This window comes from Saccoglossus kowalevskii, chromosome 5 (genome assembly GCF_978046115.1).
Source record: "Saccoglossus kowalevskii chromosome 5, keSacKowa6.1, whole genome shotgun sequence".
Lineage (NCBI taxonomy): Eukaryota > Metazoa > Hemichordata > Enteropneusta > Harrimaniidae > Saccoglossus > Saccoglossus kowalevskii.
In genome coordinates this window covers 19928867-19950077 of record NC_140645.1, presented here as the reverse complement: position 1 = coordinate 19950077, position 21211 = coordinate 19928867, and the positions used below count along the sequence as shown (strand labels likewise).

The 21211-nt window shown below is 38.8% G+C and overlaps 1 protein-coding gene across 1 annotated transcript in view; it reads left to right on the top strand.

The window, feature by feature from the left end:
- LOC100377453 (serine/threonine-protein kinase SIK2-like) overlaps positions 1 to 5631 on the top strand; it is a 28498-nt gene extending 22867 nt beyond the window's left edge. Inside the window, exon 8 of the mRNA XM_006811388.3 lies at positions 263 to 5631. Within this exon, the coding sequence (XP_006811451.2) occupies positions 263 to 1885 (1623 nt within the window). The 3' untranslated portion in view covers positions 1886 to 5631. The remainder of the gene's footprint in view (positions 1 to 262) is intronic.
- Positions 5632 to 21211: the final 15580 nt, after the last annotated feature.

The following is a 21211-nucleotide window of genomic DNA, read 5'->3' as shown; positions in this document are numbered from 1 at the left end:
TGCATATATTCACCCGGACTTTATATTTATAATAACCTGCTGTAATCCATTTGAATATAATATAATTGAGTTTATAATAAATAATATCCTGACTTGCATACAATGTGTAATAATGACCTGCCTGTATTAATGACCTGTTGTAATAATGACCTGCCTTTTAATAATAACCTGCCTGTATTAATGACCTGTTGTAGTAATGGTCTGCCTGTATTGTATTATATTGCCAAGTACTGATTGGTGGTTATATTTTGTCTATTTTCAGTCGCTGAATAAAGAGGCTTATGACCACTACACCGCAATATATCATTTATTAGTGGAAAGACTCAAGCATCATAGGAGTAGCTTTCCAGTCGAAAACCGAATGGATGCAAGAAAACGTAGACCAAGTAGCATAGCAGAACAAGCGATGATCAACCACAATGCTACAACCAGCAACCACCGACCACTGCCGCACCAACATTCAGTACCATCACAGCCAACTTATTGTACAATGAGCTTTGGACCGCATCTGGGACCACAGTTAGAACAGCCTCCAGTAATCAGCTCTGAACGAGTGGAGAGAAAATTGACTCATCAAATGGCATTAAGCGAAAGCGAAAATGTGCCGATACCGCCGGGTGTTAGCGGCTCAATGCTGGATTCCTTGCCGATGCCGGTAATTAGGAAAGTGAGGTCTATGTCACCGCACACCATGATGGTGACGTCAATCGACGAGGGGGTGGAAGTTGATATGTCAGAACCAGAAAGTGATAAACAAACTGATAGCTACTGTTCGTATAGGAGGCAGACTTACGGTGATAGCTGCCAGAACTCTATTTCATCGGACACCAGCATCAATAGCTTTGGAACAGATAACGGATCTGTGCTGACAATTGACTCACAATGTGATATGGAACTCATGCAAACTCTTATGCAGAACCAATCTGGGGGGAAATTCCCCGCCCATGTACCATGCAACTCCCCCAACATGTCGCCCCCGCTCGACGAAATTCTGAACATGGACTTGAAAAGCACTCAACATGTTGGTCAGGATTGCCACCGTCTGTGCACATCCCCGATTAGTTTTCGAGAAGGTCGGAGAGCATCTGATGGTGTTCTTACTGCAGGTGCAATAGCATTCAGACAGCAGCTGAAGGACCTGACTCAAGTTAAAGGGGTGCTCGAACTTCATAATGAGCAAAATTGTTTACAAGACATAGGCGTAAACACTTGTAGAGATCGGCCAGTGTCGCCACTATCAACAATGACTGGGCACTATCAAGAGTTAGTGTCGGACACGGAAGAATTTAATTTGCAGCATCAACAGGGTCCAAATCAGCCGCAGACGTGGCGTCATCTCCCGGGTGAATCATTCCCAGAGAAACAGCAGCAGCTGATTGCAATGAATCGCAACATGCACACCGAGCCGTCATTCTTTGATCGCTCGCAAACCATTGAGGAACAGCCTCAGAACTTGATTGCTATGAAGCAGGCCAGTGCAAAGACGCTGCAGCAGCAACTGATGCAGCATCAGCTTTTTCAAAAAAGACAGGTTATGCAGAAACAGGCGCAGATGCATCAACAGTTTCAGCAGATGCAGTTGGATCTGAGGCATTCACCTACGTTGGAGCGTCGGCCACCCCCTCCAATGAGACAGGACTCATACAAACTTGCCCAACAGCACCCACTTATACCTCAGCTATCGATAGAAAAATCACCACACCAGCTAGCTATAGAGAACACGTCAGCTAGCGTTCTGAGACAAGACTCGTATGAGAAGGCTCAGCAGCATCAGGTGCTGCCACCGACGCCCCCACAAAAACAGAGTCTGGAGGAACTCGATGAAAGCATGGACACATCAGATGGACTTAGCAATCAGTCTGGCAACTCCCTCGTGGCATGTTGATGTAATTAGAACCACCAGGTCCAATAGGGACATTTCGGTAACATATGTTCACTCCTACGTAGGTCTGATACTGGTACTAAACCTACCAACCATGGATGAACGACACTCGTTATCCATGAATTAATATTGACCATGTGATGCACGAGACAAGACAAGGCGTGACGAGACATAGTGCTATTTAATGTCTATAGCAGTGTTGAAAGCTATGGAGTTGTGTAAGTGTATGCTCTCACCATTCTGAAAGAGGTGGCAACTAACACGATAATTTTAAATAGTGATTGTGAAAGAATCAACTGGTTGGGTGATAATGATAATCATACTCATTGCTTTGGCCTTGAGTAAATTTCTCTGCGGAAATAACAACGTCAATAAACCATGTGAAAGAAAAACATTGTGACATTTCAGAGAAGATGAATACATTCATGTGTGGATGATATCAGAAAGTTATTTGAATATATCTTCACTTTTTAATTGCTATTCAATATTTTTCAGAAGAATTTCCACTGGAACTGCACTGTCATCTTATTATGTAATATTAGAGATACACTTTGTAATTATCAATGATCTTTTCATTGTTTTTTTTTTGTTTTTTGGAATATAATTTACATATCAAAGTATCCCATCCAGCCATTTATGAAAAGTGCTCATATGACCATTTATGGAATCAGTGCTGCCATTTATGAAATCAGTGCTGCCATTTATGGAATCAGTGCTGCCATTTATGGAATCAGTGCTGCCATTTATGGAATCAGTGCTGCTATTTATGGAATCAGTGCTGCCATTCGTGGGGGCATTATTTCCATTCATGGAACAACTATGAAAACAATTATAACAACAAAATTGGAAATTACTATAAAAAAAATCAACAGCACTGAAATCAAAGAGAATCTTTCAAAATTGTTTATGGAAACCTTGGCCTAAATTTATCAACAAAATGGCAACACAAGTTTCAGATCAGGTACAGGCAAGAAGAACTATAATTGGTTGAAATCAAGGTGACCCGTAATGACACACATCACAGTATTGCGTAAATATATATTTTTAAACGATGCAATCATTGATTCAAGTTCAATCAGAAAACAAATCACACAATAAATATTGTAATTTTGAAATTTCATCCTTAAGTTGGAATTAAGAATAGAATGTAATCAAATAACTTCAATGCACGATTGTTAACAAGAAAGTGCAACTGCGCTTGTGTCAATTTTTCTTTTAACTGACAAATCTATCTTTTACATTGGTTTTACCTGTACGTACAAGTCAATTCAAAGCTACTTACAGGACTGTGTCTGATTGGCTATCAAAACACAACATGTAACAGTTGGACCAATCAGAGAGCAGCTTGTTTAGCACAGTGCATTTTAAAATGTTTGCTGCACATTAAAATGTTTGTCACACATTCAAATTTTTGTCGCACATGCAAATGTTTGTCACGCATTCGAATGTTTGTCATGCATTCAAATGTTTGTCATGCTGTCAAATGTTTGATGTACATTCAAATGTTTGCTACACATTCAAATATTTTTCATGCTGTCATATGTTTACTGTACATTCAAATGTTTGCTACACATTCAAATGTTTTTCATGCTGTCAAATGTTTGCTGTACATTCAAATGTTTGCTACACATTCAAATGTTTTTCATGCTGTCAAATGTTTGCTGTACATTCAAATGTTTGCTACACATTCAAATGTTTTTCATGCTGTCAAATGTTTGCTGTACATTCAAATGTTTGCTACACATTCAAATGTTTGTCATGCTGTCAAATGTTTGCTGTACATTCAAATGTTTGCTGTACATTCAAATGTTTGTCACACATTATTGGACTTGCAATTGTTAGTTGTGCATTCAAATGTTTTTTTGCAAATATCCATTGGAATATGATGATGCTAGATTATCATTATAGCGAACAACATCCAATGTTATCCATTGTTTTAAGATTTATTTAAGTAAGGTAGTTTACTACCTTTTAAAACTTATTGCCATATTTTCTTGACTTTTACCACATTAATTTAAGCTGTTCCCGAAATTAAAAATGTTAATGAAATATTCTTCAACCCCAAAATTGGTAAGACTCCCATGAATATGGGAATTTATCATTGGTTTCTATTGCAGAAAAAAAAGTTCATCTCAAACTTTTATTTGAGTGCTTATAGGGAAAAGATTCGATGTAGTTTTCTGATTGGTACTTATGGTTGTTCCGAATTATTCTGATAAATACTATTTATTTTTAAATGAAATAATGCTTTAATATGAAGTTTTATGGAAATTGTTTCACTTTTTGCAAAACTGTTTTTCTCTCATACTTGGTAAAGAAAAGAAAAAACGCCCCAAATTGACGACTTAAGTCTAAATCAATAATTATATTGTTACACTTCTGAAACAATTTAGTAATATTTATTGTTGACCAGATATTATTAACTTCGGGTTTCAACCGGGCATTTTGTATTTTAGTGGAGCTGTGAGAGAATATGAGAGATATATCTAAATATATGAATGAAGTATTTTCATTGCACACAAAAAATAAGTATGCTCTTGGCTTACAAATTGAGCACGTTATTATAAACTTTTTTTTTATCTTATTTATTGTAATTTGAAGTATATTTATTTCAAGTATATTTGATTCATGTAAAATATTATAATGTAAGTGTTATTTACATTTTTTTCAAACCTACCAAAAAAGCTTATTTCATAATATTGATACAGCCCTATAGTACATACTATAATATTGCATGCTATTGAAACAGACACAGCCTCGTCTGCACTGGCTTCACTAATGTAGTCAATCTTGGCAAAATACTGACCATTACATGACCACTTAAGTTAGTCGTTTGTATTTACATTTGAAAACCTTAGTCTTTCTAAATTGATCAATGCCCTCCATGTTTGGTAAAAAAAATTGATTAATCTAAAAAGAAGGCCCCTTAGGATTGCATTTTATCATTAGGTGATACAATAAGCCCTCTAAGTTAGTCTGCTTTATTAACTAGTGGAGCTAAAAAAAATATAACTGGAACCCCTAAGCTAGTAATTTTGAAAAGATAGAATAAGAGCTTTGTTTCAGTGACCTGTTTTTATGACAGGAATAGTTAGGATGTCGTGCACTGAAACCACACTGCTGGAGATTTCACCTGTTGCACATTGGTAATGGGACATTTGAATTTACATCTTACTTCAAGTAACTTCAGTTAAATAAATAAAAAAAAAAAAATTACTCAACAAATTTGGCAGTGGGGGTAGAGTCAAGTGCAGTTCATATAATTTAAAAGAAAAATTATTTTTTTGAATATCTGTTGGACCAATTATTATATCTTTATGAATTAAAAAAAAATCCCTTCCTTTCCAAAAGTGGTTATCAGGTGATCTTTCCAGTTCAGCAGAGGTACAAAGCAACGACATCAAAAAGTTTCTAAAAAGATTCAACCAGGCTGGTCCTAATTTGAGGTTCATTTTTCTGGAAAAAAAATTGTTATTTGTACCACCCACCAGTTTGTTGCTGCCAGTTTACTATTTTCCGGTCAATTCGACTGCCAGTATCTTTGTTAAAACACCCCTGTCACAGAATGGTCTATTCCATTAAGGAGACCTCATGTGCAAAAAAAAAAACCTCTACAAATAGTTTCATTTCAAATGACAGCAATATGTGGGTGTTTAAAGGGACACAAACTCCCTCTGATTTTGCACAATGTATATATGGGTTGAATGACCTGTTCATTGCACAAGAAATACAATTTTGTATCAATGAAACTGTCTCAGTTGTCATTCTTTGAATTATCTATATAATTACTGATTGGGGTTAAAGCGTGTGTGTGTGTGTGGGGGGGGGGGGTCACCTGCGCACGCGCGGGAATCTAGTCCCAAGCGACGATAACAACACGCGCTAAAAACGCGAAGGCGCATGGGTAGACGCTTGTTTGTAAACAATGACACGCTATGGCCATCTGACGCATGAGCAGGTGACGACTCCCTTGCTTTAAACGAACATGGGATGTTTGATATGGGGTTGTATACAACGCATGCAAAATGCATTGTTTACACAAAATTAAAACATGCTTGTATTTTGTATTGGCCGACTGCTCATTCAAAATTAATGAGGATTTTTAATTGATTATTTATTAATAGGGACTTATAATTCGTCCGGAGTCGTATTTCAAAGTCCTCTGGAAAAAAAATCTGGTCATTCTTTGCATGTGCCCAGTACTTTACTTGGGGCATATGCACATGATTCCTGATTCAACCCTAGATGGCCGACTGGCAGCCATTTTGTTTTTTGAAAATGTAGTATCTCACGCATGCTTTGTCAATTTTTGTTCAAATTTGGTACATACATTGTATATTTGTGATTACACGTCCATGACAATTTGTTTCAACTCACTGACGGGTGATAGTAAGGATCTCTGGCTTGCAGACTCGCAAAATCTTGGCCAGATCGTAGTCAAGTTTTCAAAGTATACGTCGAATCTCAAATTTAAAGTTCCCAAGTGCAATCTTCCACATCTTCAAATCTTTGCATAACACGTGGATTTGTGGTCTGTAAAAGTCTGTGAAGTGACATCTCTCCAAATACATGCTGAACTTATCTAAAGCCACGGACAGGGCATCTTTCTCTTTCGCAGAATATGTTTATTTAAACTGAATAAGTATCCATGAAACACGCACGATTACATCATACTTAGTGCGAAAATTGTTCCCAAAACTGTTATCAGCTCCAAATGTAAATTTAATGATGAAACTGGAGTTTAGGTATTGAATTGGAGTTGTTTTATGGTCTTGATCAAAAGTTTAGAAACTTGCAATGGCCTTTTGTTAGATCAAGTGCTGTAACATGCTCACTCCTAAGCTGTCATCAGTTATAGGAAACGAAAAAAAAGAATCAGATGGTTTTCAAGCTTTTCTGCACTAACAGCTCTACTCCAGGAATCCAATAGTAAAGTACATGACATGCTGGCTGACTTACAGGTGGAGAATGACTTTCACCGTCTGCTTAAAGCGCGGTGGTCGTCGCTCGGCGCGTGTTCGAATTTCATGTAAATAAACAATGTATTTTACACGCGTTGTATACGTCGCTATGAGTCCCATATCGAACAGGACGCGGCGCGACGACCACCGCCCTTTAAGCTTATTCCATATCCACTGAAGATGCATCTGCATATGGATTAATAAAGGCAACATTTTCATTAGGTGTTATAATGTCAGTTTCATTTGGGAAACAAACATGACATCTTGTAAACTTAATCAGCTCTAGTTTTTCCGGGGGCAATCTGTTATTATATCAGCTCTCCTACCAGTCGTGAATTAGTCAACTCTGTGCTACCAGCTGCTATGTCACAGTCAAGGCGAAGAAGATTTGTCATATGCATGCACCATGCTCACGAACAGAATCAATAACACTGTCGCATCCAAGCTCCATCCGCGCGAATCCTTCTAATCCAACAGTTTCAACATGTTCCAAGTTTGATCGATTTCACGAGTAACCTTTTAAAGCGCGGTGGTCGTCGCGCAGCACGTGTTCGAATTTCATGTAAATAAACAATGTATTTTACACGCGTTGTATACGTCGCTATGAGTCCCGTATCGAACAGGCGCGGTACGACGACTGCCGCCATTTAACTCTATACATCTGCCTTTGCAGTACGCTAATTATCACTGCTGCCCTATACTACATAAAAGAGGAGACCATTACATTGTAAAGATCGCGTTATCGCACACCTTTATTAGTCCCCGTTCGGACGTAGTCCGAAAACGGGGACTTATGGTTTGCCCTGTGTGCGTCCGTGCGTCCGTGCGTCCGTGCGTCCGTGATCACCTGTATCTCGAACATGCATGGACCGATTAAGTTCAAACTTCACTCATACATCACACATTATATGGGACATATGCACATGCATTTTTTTCATGATCCGATTAACGATAGCCGAATAGCGGCCATTTTAAGGCCGAAAATGCATCAAAATCGCACATTTTCACCATTCCGGACCCGGATCTCAGTTATGCATGGACAGATTTTGTTTAAATTTGGTACATACATTAAACATAATAGGACCTTGATGCACGTCTTTTTTTTTTTTTGGATTGGGTTCGAAATAGCCGACTGGCGGCCATTTTGTTTTAAAGAATTCAGTTCTGGATCCGTATCTGAGACATGCTTGGATTGATCGAGTTCAAACTTCACACACACAAGGTACATCATGTCACAAATATGTATGTGCATTTGTTTCATGATCTCATTAACGATAGCCAAATGGCGGCCGCTTTAAGGTCGAAAATGCATTGAAATCGCACATTTTCACCATTCCGGACCCGGATCTCAGTTATGCATGGACGGATTTCATTCAAATTTGGTACATACATTAAACATAATAGGACCTTGATGCACGTCATTTTTTTTTCGGATCAAGTTCGAAATGGCCGACTGGCGGCCATTTTGTTTTAAAGAATTCAGTTCTGGATCCGTATCCGAGACATGTCTGGATTGATCAAGTTCAAACTTCACACACACAAGGTACATCATGTCACAAATATGTATGTGCATTTGTTTCATGATCTCATTAACGATAGCCAAATGGCGGCCACTTTAAGGCCGAAAATGCATTGAAATCGCACATTTTCACCATTCCGGACACGGATCTCAGTTATGCATGGATGGATTTCATTCAAATTTGGTACATACATTAAACATAATAGGACCTTGATGCACGTCATTTTTTTTTCCGGATCAAGTTCGAAATAGCCGACTGGCGGCCATTTTGTTTTAAAGAATTCAGTTCTGGATCCGTATCCGAGACATGCTTGGATTGATCGAGTTCAAACTTCACACACACAAGGTACATCATGTCACAAATATGTATGTGCATTTGTTTCATGATCTCATTAACGATAGCCAAATGGAGGCCGCTTTATAGCCGAAAATGCATTGAAATCGCACATTTTCACCATTCCGGACCCGTATCTCAGTTATGCATGGATGGATTTTGTTCAAATTTGGTACATACATTAAACATAATAGGACCTTGATGCACGTCTTTTTTTTTTCGGATCAAGTCTGAAATGGCCGACTGGCGGCCATTTTGTTAAAGAATTCAGTTCTGGATCCGTATCCAAGACATGTCTGGATTGATCAAGTTCAAACTTCATACACACATGGTACATCATGTCACAAATAGATATGTGCCTTTGTTTCATGATCTGCTTAACAATAGCGAAATGATGGCCATTTTAAGGCCGAAAATGCATCAAAATCACGTATTTTCACAATTCCAGAACCGGATCTCAGTCATGCATGGATGGATTTTGTTCAGATTTAGCACAATGTGTTGTACATATGCAGGTGCATTTCGGTCATGATCTGCTTTGAATGTATATGTCACTCAAATATGAACGGAACGGGGACGTGTCATTGACAATGACTTGTTTTCATTTGTGTTTTTTTCCTTTGAATCGTAATATTGTAATATGAAGAGATGAAATAACCATAACAATAACGATTTTTTTTCTTCTTACACTCATTCAAATTCACAAGACGACAACAATTATTAAGAAATCACACAAGACTATCTATCAGAACTAGAACTATTTTTTTTTAGAATATGTGTTTGTTAGTTGTCTGGAGACGTGTGAATATTCGCACCGGCTATACTCCTTGTCTGGGTATCATCTGTCATATATTTGCAATCTTTAAAGGGCGGTAGTCGTCGCGCCGCGCATATGCGATACTTGTGTTGATAAACATTGATTCTCCCACAATCCAATGCGCTTTTCTGATGAAATCATGAGTGCGAGTTCGTCCCTGGGCGTCACTTGCATTAATAACCGCCGGCGACTCCTTCGATACCTTCCAAACACCAAAAAAATACCCAATCAAAGCTTGATAACGTCTCAGTTTGTACTCGTTGGTGTGCGCAACAGTCAAAGACGCCATTTTTGTTTATATGAGACTCATATCCCGCGCATGCGCGACGCGACGACTTCCTTCCTTTAATCACAACAATCATAGTCATGTGTGTGTGTTACGTTTATACCAATCACAACTGTGATAAAGCAATCATTGTCATGATTGGAAAAAACACACACGCCAATATTATATATGTGCTCTCTATTGTTGGTTTGACCACCTGATTCTTGTGATGAGCGTTTTGGACAGATGAACCTGCTCCTCCATAAGATCATGGAACGTAATTTCTTCTGGATGGTTCTTGTTGAGGGATGTTCTGGTTAGCAGCAACTGTAGCATTATCGATCCCAGTCATACCAGTAGCACCACTGCCACTACTAACCATATAAGTAGAAATACTATAAGGTTATTACGAAGATACCTCAAAGTATGCACGAAGACAGTACAGCGGCAGTATCGGCCGACGCGCAGCGGAGGTCGATGCGACAGCGTACTGTCTGAGTGCATACTTTGAGGTATCTTCGTAATAACCTTGTTATTATACATCTTTTCCTTCCAGGGATACATCATGGGAATGCCGGAATCTAAATATTTTAGAACTGAATCAGCGAACTTCTTTTTATGGAGTCCGGTCAAACCCTGATGGCAGCCATGTTTGTTTTTATTATTAGAGGAAACTTACGCGCGTAATCATTCCATATTTGGAATTCGCATTTCCTAATATGGTAGGATGAAAATACCCCGTAAAATACCGCAAAATTACGGCATGCTGTTACTTATGGCGTTACAGTGACAGATGTATAATAACACACTTTAATATGGGCTGCATTTGATCCTATAATATGTGAGATGTCCTTGTTTAAGAGTGCCCAACGCAACTTCCACCAACATTACCATGCAAAGCTGGTCGAAAAGATAAAAATTGATGAAAATAGGCTTCTCATGTACCTACATTCTTGATTTATTGGAATGCTGTTTGAGACGAGGGCAAATAGGGTAGCTGGTACAGGTTACAGAAAAAAAAAAACGAAAAAAAAACATTTTTTACGTTTTTACAGGAAATAAAATGAAAATTCCATTTACAGTAAAAAATAGGTTTTTAGGCTTTACAGGATAAACCAAATTCCTAATTACATTTTTGTATTATATTTGATAATTTGTGTTTAAAAATCAAAATTGGAAATTGCGTACGAATTTCGACATTTAATGTGGAAAATGTTGTGTACGCTTAAAAAAATAATTTGTACAAATTACGGACGAATAAAATAACTGATTACATTTTACACCTTGTCCATGTCTACGAATTTACGTTTTTTATTTATTTAAATTACATTATTACGAAAAATAAAAACAATTGATTACAACTTACGAAAATTTCTCTTGACGATCCTCTTTTTTTTTTACCAGGTCTAGTATAGTAAATGTAACTGTTTTCTCTGTTCTCTGTACACATGTCACAGTAGCAAATTCTCTTATAACTGGGATATTGTTTTTCCAGTCCTAAATCTCTCTATCAAAACATTTGATGAATGAAACTAGGTTTTAGGTTCCCATCTTAGGGCATTTATTTTCATCACTAATATTACATCAAAATTACATCAAAAAAAGGAAAAGAAAAAGGTTCGACGGTTCCATATTGGGGGAAATCTCCCCAAATGATAGTCGATGGCATACTTAAAATCAGATTAGATCATCACGTACAAATCGCGGTGATTGTCAACGAGACACTTTTCCTGGAAATGGAGGTTATCTCCTGATTTGGAGATTTAGATTCAGGGAATATCTAGTAAGACGACACGCGTCGGAAACATGTACAGGCGCCCACACACTCTTTTCGTTATTAACACTACACATCCCTTCCCTCGGGCGTTTTCTCGCTCGTTAGGTGTCAACAACACGAACGCTATATTGTTTCTCATTGCATGTTGTACGTAAGAGGTGTAATTATACAATTGAAGGAAATTTAAAGTAGTTTTCCGGCTTCCACTATTTAATAAATAAAATACTCTGTCACGAGCATGTTAGTTACGTTGTCACGTAGCTTGTACGTTGCCCGGGGTGTACGTTTCTTCAGCGATACCTCACCTTTAAAGGGTGGTGGTCGTCGCGCAGCGCGTGTTCGAATTTCATGTAAAGAAACAATGTATTTTACACGCCTCGTATACGTCGCTATGACTTCCATATCGAACAAGACGCCGCGGCATGACGACCACCGCTCTTTAATACACACACTCACGGTCATTCTGAAATCCCCGGGCCTGAAATACGTCTAATATGTGGGTATCGCTTCCCAGAAGTGTGACGAGACATCTCTTTTCATTTGGCTCATTTCAATTTCTCTCTGCTGGATTATTATACAAGCATGACGGAGTTGTGGGTCATGTATGCATAATTAATGAGTTGCTCTTGCATACTTAATGAGTGAAAGTCTTACATGCGTTATGCATACTGTGTATTTTTAAATTATTCATAGCTTCCTTACGGGCAATGATATACTAGTAGCCATGCGTTGCATTTGACGAGAACGATCGAAGGATTGAATAACATCCCAGGTTTTATCGAAAAATGAATTCTTTGAGAACATATTCCAAATCATCGGTATTGAAGTGATCTACAGCCCGTTGAACACGTGGTCTTTCCTACAAATTTTATATAAAGCATTACATCATGATAACATATATATATATATACGTAATATGGTTCTAAATGGTGCGCACCATTAAAGAATGTACTATTATTTCTAATGGGGGTGACAGGTTACATTTTATTCGAACGGATTATTCTGTAAAAGAAATTTTGTGAGGATCAAACTTCTACAATTTCTCCGGGTCTTAAATGCTCTCATTTCTAATCCATCCCGTATTCTTCCCGATGGAATTAAAGGGCGGTGGTCGTCGCACCGCGTCCTGTTCGATGTGAGACTCATATCAATATACACGACGCGTGTAATAGACATTGTTTACATGCAATTCGAACACGCGCTGCGAGATGACCACCATCCTTTAATATCCCGCCGCATGGATGAATATAATGGCCTCGCAAGAATTCGAAATTCTTTATTTAGTAGACACGTGTACGGAACAGAACAGCAATTCCGTTACCGCTAATGTGTTATCAGTGTATGTATTAAATAAAATCATAGTCTTCTAAGCATATATAGTAGTTTATGTCGGGTCCTGCTCGTTATTCTCCACTCCACTAATTCCTATCGCTAGTAATGTATTATGTTGTAGTCTAAATGTGTTGCCATTCTTCTCTCAAATAACGCCTACCAACGATGCTAGTAATATCTCATTACCCATTCACGTTATTCATCCGCCATGTCATAAAATTCACTAGGAATTTCAAATTTTAGCTGTCAAACTGACAGATATTTCATTCATCCAATCAAATTATGACCTATTATTATGACCGTATATACTTAGTGGGGTGGGGAACACCGAACAGGTTCTACCTGCATGGGATATTACTAGCACCGTACCTAGGCGTTAGTGGGGTGGCTTATAAACCCTCACATACTAGGCCCAATATAGTCTCAGTACAACGCTTCGTCATGACGTCGCGATTTTTAGTCGTTGCCGGTATTATTTTCCGGTATCTAAGATTCGATTTTAATTCGACCTGTCTCAACACATTCTGCATTCATGTGCGTTCCAATATGTATTTAACTAAAGGGCATGATCTCGTGGTGACATTTTGCGCGTTCGATTTTTGTTTTTATACAAATGATTATTTTACACAACGGTTCTGCATACCCATATCCACGATGTGAAGACTGTGACGTGTAAATCGATCGAATGTCATCGTTTCAACACACACGTCCTAGTAATGTGGGTCGAATGGTCACAATTTCCCTTTGTCCACAGATTTTGATTCTGTGTAACGTGTCAATCATGAATATTATATTTGCGTTTATAGCTAACTTTAGCCTGTCTCTGATCGTTTTCTTTGTCACAACAGTTGTGCAACACGACTTACAATAGCGAGTCTGTAAAGTATATTTGTTCTACTTGTGTGTTTTTTATATGTGTCCCGGTTTATGACTTGGGGTGTCGTGTTGTGGTGGTTGATATTATCGTGAAACAATATTCTCAATCTTCCCCGAATAAAATATATTACTATTATAATAAACATTATATGTGTGGAGAACACAGCTACAATGGTGTGATAGATGAAATATTATTCGTTTGAGAATTTGATATTATATGTTTTACAGATTTATTCTTCGAAGTTCATTCGAAGGACAATACCCGACTGCTTTCAGGAATGCGCATGCGTATATAACTGGTAGCTGTCAATCTTAGTCTGCATAGAAGTTGGGAATGACATTCATACTTTGAAAAATAATTGTAAACAAACTATCGCTACCTAATAAACTGTGACAACTATCGCTGATAAAGTTTCTACGTTTAGTTGTGTGAGGATTAAAAAGAATAAGAACGATACAATTTCATTTTTTAAGTAGTACGACATTAGCGGTAAAATACCGTAGGACTGTTCCCCACTACGCCAAACAATTGTTGTAAAACACGTGACTAATAAGAACGAATGTGCGTTTGATGATGTCACCGTTTATGGGAATAACCAATCACATGTCAGTAAAATTCAAATAAATGTATTGTCAAATGATATTTTAATAACCATCAATGTCTGTCCGCTCAATATCGCTGTCAGAGTCGGTTGCCAAGGTTTGTGTATACACCCTTGAATGCAGGATGAATGTCCCCCTCTCCACGTAATCGCGTCCACTGTCTCAGCGTCGTATGTAAATCAGGCAAAAACCAAGTCTTGTAATTCTCTCGCGCTCAACGAGATCTCGGCGTTCATTTACGTCTAAGATACGTATGCCAAGCTATGGTGGGATAGACTCGGCATTTAGACAATTAATTGTAAAGGAGGATGAAAAGTATGTCGGATTTGATGACGTACACTGACGCAAAAGGCACGTGACACTGCCACCTGCAAAACGTTCTATTGATTTTTACCCTCTGGGAATCAATATAAACGTAATTAGATATTGTCTGAACTGCTTCTTCACCGATTCACCTAGCACAATGACGGGTGTTCTTCTACTCGGGCGGTAATCAACGGTATACACCGAAGTCGTTGAAATATCCCATAGACGTGAATGGAAGATAATCATCAAAAGAAAAGGCCACAAATTCTCGTGTTTCGACAGATATAATACGCTTAAATGCCATCTGTTCTCTCCCCGTTTTAAAAAATATGACGTACAATTTGGTTGATACAGCTGACTCCCAGCCGGGGCTTTAACGACCCTAATCGGCGAACTGCTTACGTAAACAGACGTATTTGCTGACGTCAGCAAGATTGACCTATAAGAGGCACGATTACTTTACATTGCTATCACGACACGATAACATTTTTTTCATTAAGAATGGCGACGTACCTCCTCAATAAATTACCCTCGACATTTCGGATAATAAAAATAATAACATCATGCAGCAATGGAGATTCCACGCTATAATGTCTTACTGCTTATCCACTGAAGTAGAAAGTATGCAATTCTGAAATACCGCTAATAAACGACAAAAAGACGGGTCATTGCCCTCGTTTGCTCTCGCGGAAAAGTTGGTCAACAGTACTGTCATGTTATGTCTATCAACCATGTCAAAATGCGACATCCGTGTTTGTTTCATTGAAATAATAGTTCGTGTCTTGCCGGAGAAGCGAAAGTGCCAACAATGTGTCCCGGGTACACAGAAATTGATGGATGTATTTTAGTTGAAAATCGCCATTTTGGCTCTATTATCATGTTTGTACCGTAAATTCCAATGGCAGAGATATTATACAATCTCTTAAAATCTAGCCTGGTGACATAGGCTGAAAAAAAATTACATATTGTGAATAATGGAGTACTTTTTGTACAAATGGAGTACAAATTATTTAAACAATCTGGGTTTTAAAAAGTGTCAAAAAATGCAATTTTTCTTGTGTTCTATAGAACTGTTCTAAAATAGCAATTGTCAAGATAAACTGTAACTGTAACACGCAAAATAATGCTATTTCATTATACCATGGGACATTAGCTTCATGATTGTACATTGAACATTGTCATGTGTTTTATGACCAATTTTGTCAAAATTATGAGTAGGCTTCTACCTTAAGTTGATCTACATTCATTAAGATCCGTCCCCCCTTTTTAATGAAATGCCTACCACTTATCTGGCTAGTTCAATGTAATAAAAGTACATGGCTAGAAGGATAGGGTTTAAAGAAGGAGGCTAGAGGGGATAGCTGGCTACAGGAAATAAAAAAAGGCATTTTACCTTTTTACAGGAAATAAAATGAAAGGTCCATTTACAGTAAAATGGGTTTTTACACTTTACAGATAAAGCAAATTCCTAATTACATTTTTATAATAAATATATTTGATAATTTGTGTTTAAGAATCTTAATTGGAATTTGCGTACGAATTACGACATTTAATGTGGGAAATGTTTTTTTACGCTTACTAAAAATAAGAATAAAATAGCTGATTACATTTTACATCTTGCCCATGTTTACGAATTTACGTTTTTTTGTTTATTTAAATTACATTATTACACAAATACAAACAATTGCTGTAGCTTACCGAGACGTAAATATCCCTTGTCGACCCTCTTTAAAGGGCCACAGTCGCCGCGGCACCTCGTCGGGTTCTCTTATATGAATCCCATCGAGATATACAACGTGTGTAAACTTCAAATTTGAACGCACGCTGTGCGACAACGATGGTGCTTGAACATACATACCTTAAAGCGGGAGGGTCGTCAGCTACGCACGCGCGCGAATTGAGTCCCAGGCGACGATAACAACACACGCTAAAACGCAAAGGCTCATGGGTAGACACTTGTTTGTAAACGAAGCTGGTTTTGATGCATCAAATATTCTAAATTAAGACAATTGGAATCTAAAAAAGCTGCTCGTCTACTCAACTTGAAAACCATGGTTGCCGCGTTTATTTTACATGAACTCATCTGTTGCGTGGTTTCAGGTTTGGCAAATTTGTTTTGCAACTCGCGGTGTTTTTGCTCCTTTTTATATATTCCACGTATTCTTAACAAAAACATTTTGGACTATATGTGTAGTTTATGTGTACAAAGTTTGTTCCAGAATACCCATAATAACGGTTCTTTACAGTATTGAGAACTCGCTACAATTAACAGAATAGTTTAAAGGGGGAGGGTCGTTACCTGCGCACACGCGGGAGTTGAGTCCTAAGCGAAGATAACAACACACGCTAAAAACGCAAAGGCTCGTGGGTAGATGCTTGTTTGTAAACAATGACACGCTATGGCCATCTGACGCATGCGCAGGTGACGACTCCCCCGCTTTAAGTTAAATGCAGATTTCTGCAAATATTTTTAGATTAACCATTACTGTTTTTAAGTAGCAATTTGTATAGACATGAACCACCGTATTGACGGGTTGAAATCATGGACACTGCGCATGTGCGATTTATAATACCTGATCTTCATTTATCCAATACGAGGCTTCTGGTTGCTATGTGTTTGTAAGGAAGTTTTGGAGTACCGCGTCATTTGCATTGACGTCAGTGCAGCGATGGTATTCAAAAAAGGTCCCATTTGCGCAGCGGCGAATGTGTGCTTGTTTGTTCAAGTACTTCGCCGTCTATTCTCGTGTGATCATTGCGCTCCAGTTGGTGCTACATAAACTAGGACGAGATATAAATCATTGTCCCAATATGCCATTTGCGGATTTCTGTTCAATTATGTCGGCAGCTTTTTCAACTGGCGGTCATCGACTGTTTTTTTTTTCGCAGGGTTTTGCAGTACCTTTACCTGCTGAGTTGTCGAACTGATAAGACCAGCTACGAACGAGGATAAACAAAATGGCGGAATCGATGACATACTCGGAAACAAAATGGGAAAGGTGTTACGACTTTACTGGTTAATTTGATTGAAATCACGTAAAATAGATCCCATAAAGAGACGAGGTGTTGGGACGTGTACATTTTAGTGTCATGGCTAACTTAAATTTATTGAGACAACGTGTGTTCGAGTCCTTCAGACGTGTAAAATTGAAACGCAATAAAAATGGTTACTGCATCAAGTAAGCAGGCATGTACAAATGCGTTTAACGGAATGCCCCTGGCCATGAACTCACCTCCTTAAAGGAATCTGATCGCAAAAACTTGTTAAGCGTCGCTTATCCTTAACTCATACTGCGCATGCCCACACCGTATATGGTAATCGCCCCAGGCTAGTACGCGAATATAATCACAACTGACTAAACTAGGCACGTACTCGTTATACTCGCATTTCAGTTTCGTATTGTGTGTTTTCATTATAAGCACCACTGTGTGTGTGTGTGTGTGTGGGGGGGGGGTTAGAAATAGTCAAAAGTAAAAAGCTGCATATATACTATACCTTATATGATAGGTGATTTCCCGTTCACTGTGAGATCTCGCGTATATCGCGTGAAATACGCGGATCGAACGTCTGCAACATAACAATCTCACAGCGAACGGAAAACTGTCTATTTCCCATTCCTTCCAAACCTAAACGATTTGAACACAATTTACACAGTTGATCCTGTAGCCTGTTACGTCACTTCCGAGTGTCACTCGTATTTTCAAGTTATCTTAACGCTTACTGAATCATAATACCCCATGTTCTACGCAGTCAGTCAGTCATACCAACGAGACCGCATAACTCACCCAGAATGCACCTCGATCGTGCCTGTCACATGTAACAACATTCAGGCTAATCTGTATTGCAGAAAACAATGGCAACAGATTTGACAAAATAAAAATGTGCTTGCAAACAGGTTGTCCATTAACGAGTTGGAGAAAATGTTTCTCGTTGAAATTAAATTTCGTGCAATTAAATTTGATGTTGTGTGTTGTGCGGGGGGGGGGGGTCGTCACCAGCGCACGCGCGGGAATTGAGTCCCAAGCGACGATAACACGCAAAGGCTCATGAGTAGACGCTTGTTTGTAAATAATGGCACACTATGGTCCTCTGACGCATGCGCAGGTGACGACTCCCCCGCTTTAACAAGTGACCTGACGGTCGAAATAGCTCCACTGTCCTACAAGAACATTGTGGTGGCCAAATCGAGCAACGCACATACATAACAAAAGTCGTTTGGTTTTGGCTGTTGAGATGATAGTTTCCAAAAAGAAGTCGAATATGGCATTTTTTTTACCAAAAATGACAATATTATTCACCAAAAAATTGAAGATATACGCCACTCCACTGGTGAAGTATTGGGACGAAGCATAGATGAAACATTAATAACACCGCACCTAGCCACTAGCACCGTACCTAGGCACCACTTATATCTAGTGGAACGTCGTATAGATTCTAGGCTACACAATGAGATATTACAAACACCGTACCTAGGCACCACTTATATCTAGCGGAACGTCGTATAGATTCTAGGCTACACAAAGGGATATTACAAACACCGTACCTAGGCACCACTTATATCTAGCGGAATGTCGTATAGATTCTAGGCTACACAAAGGGATATTACAAACACCGTACCTAGGCACCACTTATATCTAGCGGAACGTCGTATATATTCTAGGCTACACAATCAGATATTACTAACACCGTGCCCAGGCACCACTTATATCTAGTGGAACGTCGTATAGATTCTAGGCTACACAATGAGATATTACAAACACCGTACCTAGGCACCAATTATATCTAGCGGAACGTTGTATATATTCTAGGCTACACAATCAGATATTACTAGCACCGTGCACAGGCACCACATATATCTAGTGGAATGTCGTATAGATTCTAGGCTACACAATGAGATATTACAAACACCGTACCTAGGCACCACTTATATCTAGTGGAACGTTGTATAGATTCTAGGCTACACAATGAGATATTACAAACACCGTACCTAGGCACCACTTATATCTAGTGGAACGTCGTATAGATTCTAGGCTACACAATGAGATATTACAAACACCGTACCTAGCCACCACTTATATCTAGTGGAACGTCGCATAGATTCTAGGCTACACAATGAGATATTACAAACACCGTACCTAGCCACCACTTATATCTAGTGCAACGTCGCATAGATTCTAGGCTACACAATGAGATATTACAAACACCGTACCCAGGCACCACTTATATCTAGTAGAACGTCGTATAGATTCTAGGCTACACAATGAGATATTACTAGCACCGTACCCAGGCACCACTTATATCTAGTGGAACGTCGTATAGATTCTAGGCTACACAATGAGATATTACAAACACCGTGCCTAGCCACCACTTATATCTAGCGGAACGTCGTATATATTCTATGCTACACAATGAGATATTACAAACACCGTACCTAGGCACCACTTATATCTAGTGGAACGTCGTATATATTCTATGCTACACAATGAGATATTACTAGCACCGTGCCCAGGCACCACTTATATCTAGTGGAACGTCACATAGATTCTAGGCTACACAATGAGATATTACAAACACCGTACCTAGGCACCAATTATATCTAGCGGAACGTCGTATATATTCTAGGCTACACAATCAGATATTACTAGCACCGTACCTAGGCACCACTTATATCTAGTGGAACGTCGTATAGATTCTAGGCTACACAATGAGATATTACAAACACCGTACCTAGGCACCACTTATATCTAGTGGAACGTCGTATAGATTCTAGGCTACACAATGAAATATTACAAACACCGTACCCAGGTACCACTTATATCTAGTGGAACGTCGTATAGATTCTAGGCTACACAATGAGATATTACAAACACCGTACCTAGGCACCACTTATATCTAGTGGAACGTCGTATAGATTCTAGACTACACAATCAGATATTACAAACACCGTACCTAGCCACCACTTATATCTAGTGGAACGTCGTTTTGATTCTAGGCTACACAATCAGATATTACAAACACCGTACCTAGGCACCACTTATATCTAGCGAAACGTCGTATAGATTCTAGGCTACACAATGAGATATTACAAACACCGTACCCAGGCACCACTTATATCTAGTGGAACGTCGCATAGATTCTAGGCTACACAATGAGATATTACAAACACCGTACCTAGGCACCACTTATATCTAGTGGAACGTCGTATAGATTCTAGGCTACACAATGAGATATTACAAACACCGTACCCAGGCACCACTTATATCTAGTGGAACGTCGCATAGATTCTAGGCTACACAATGAGATATTACAAACACCGTACCTAGGCACCACTTATATCTAGTGGAACGTCGTAAAGATTCTAGGCTACACAATCTGATATTACAAACACCGTACCCAGGCACCACTTATATCTAGTGGAACGTCGCATAGATTCTAGGCTACACAATGAGATATTACAAACACCGTACCTAGGCACCACTTATATCTAGCGGAACGTCGTATATATTCTAGGCTACACAATCAGATATTACAAACACCG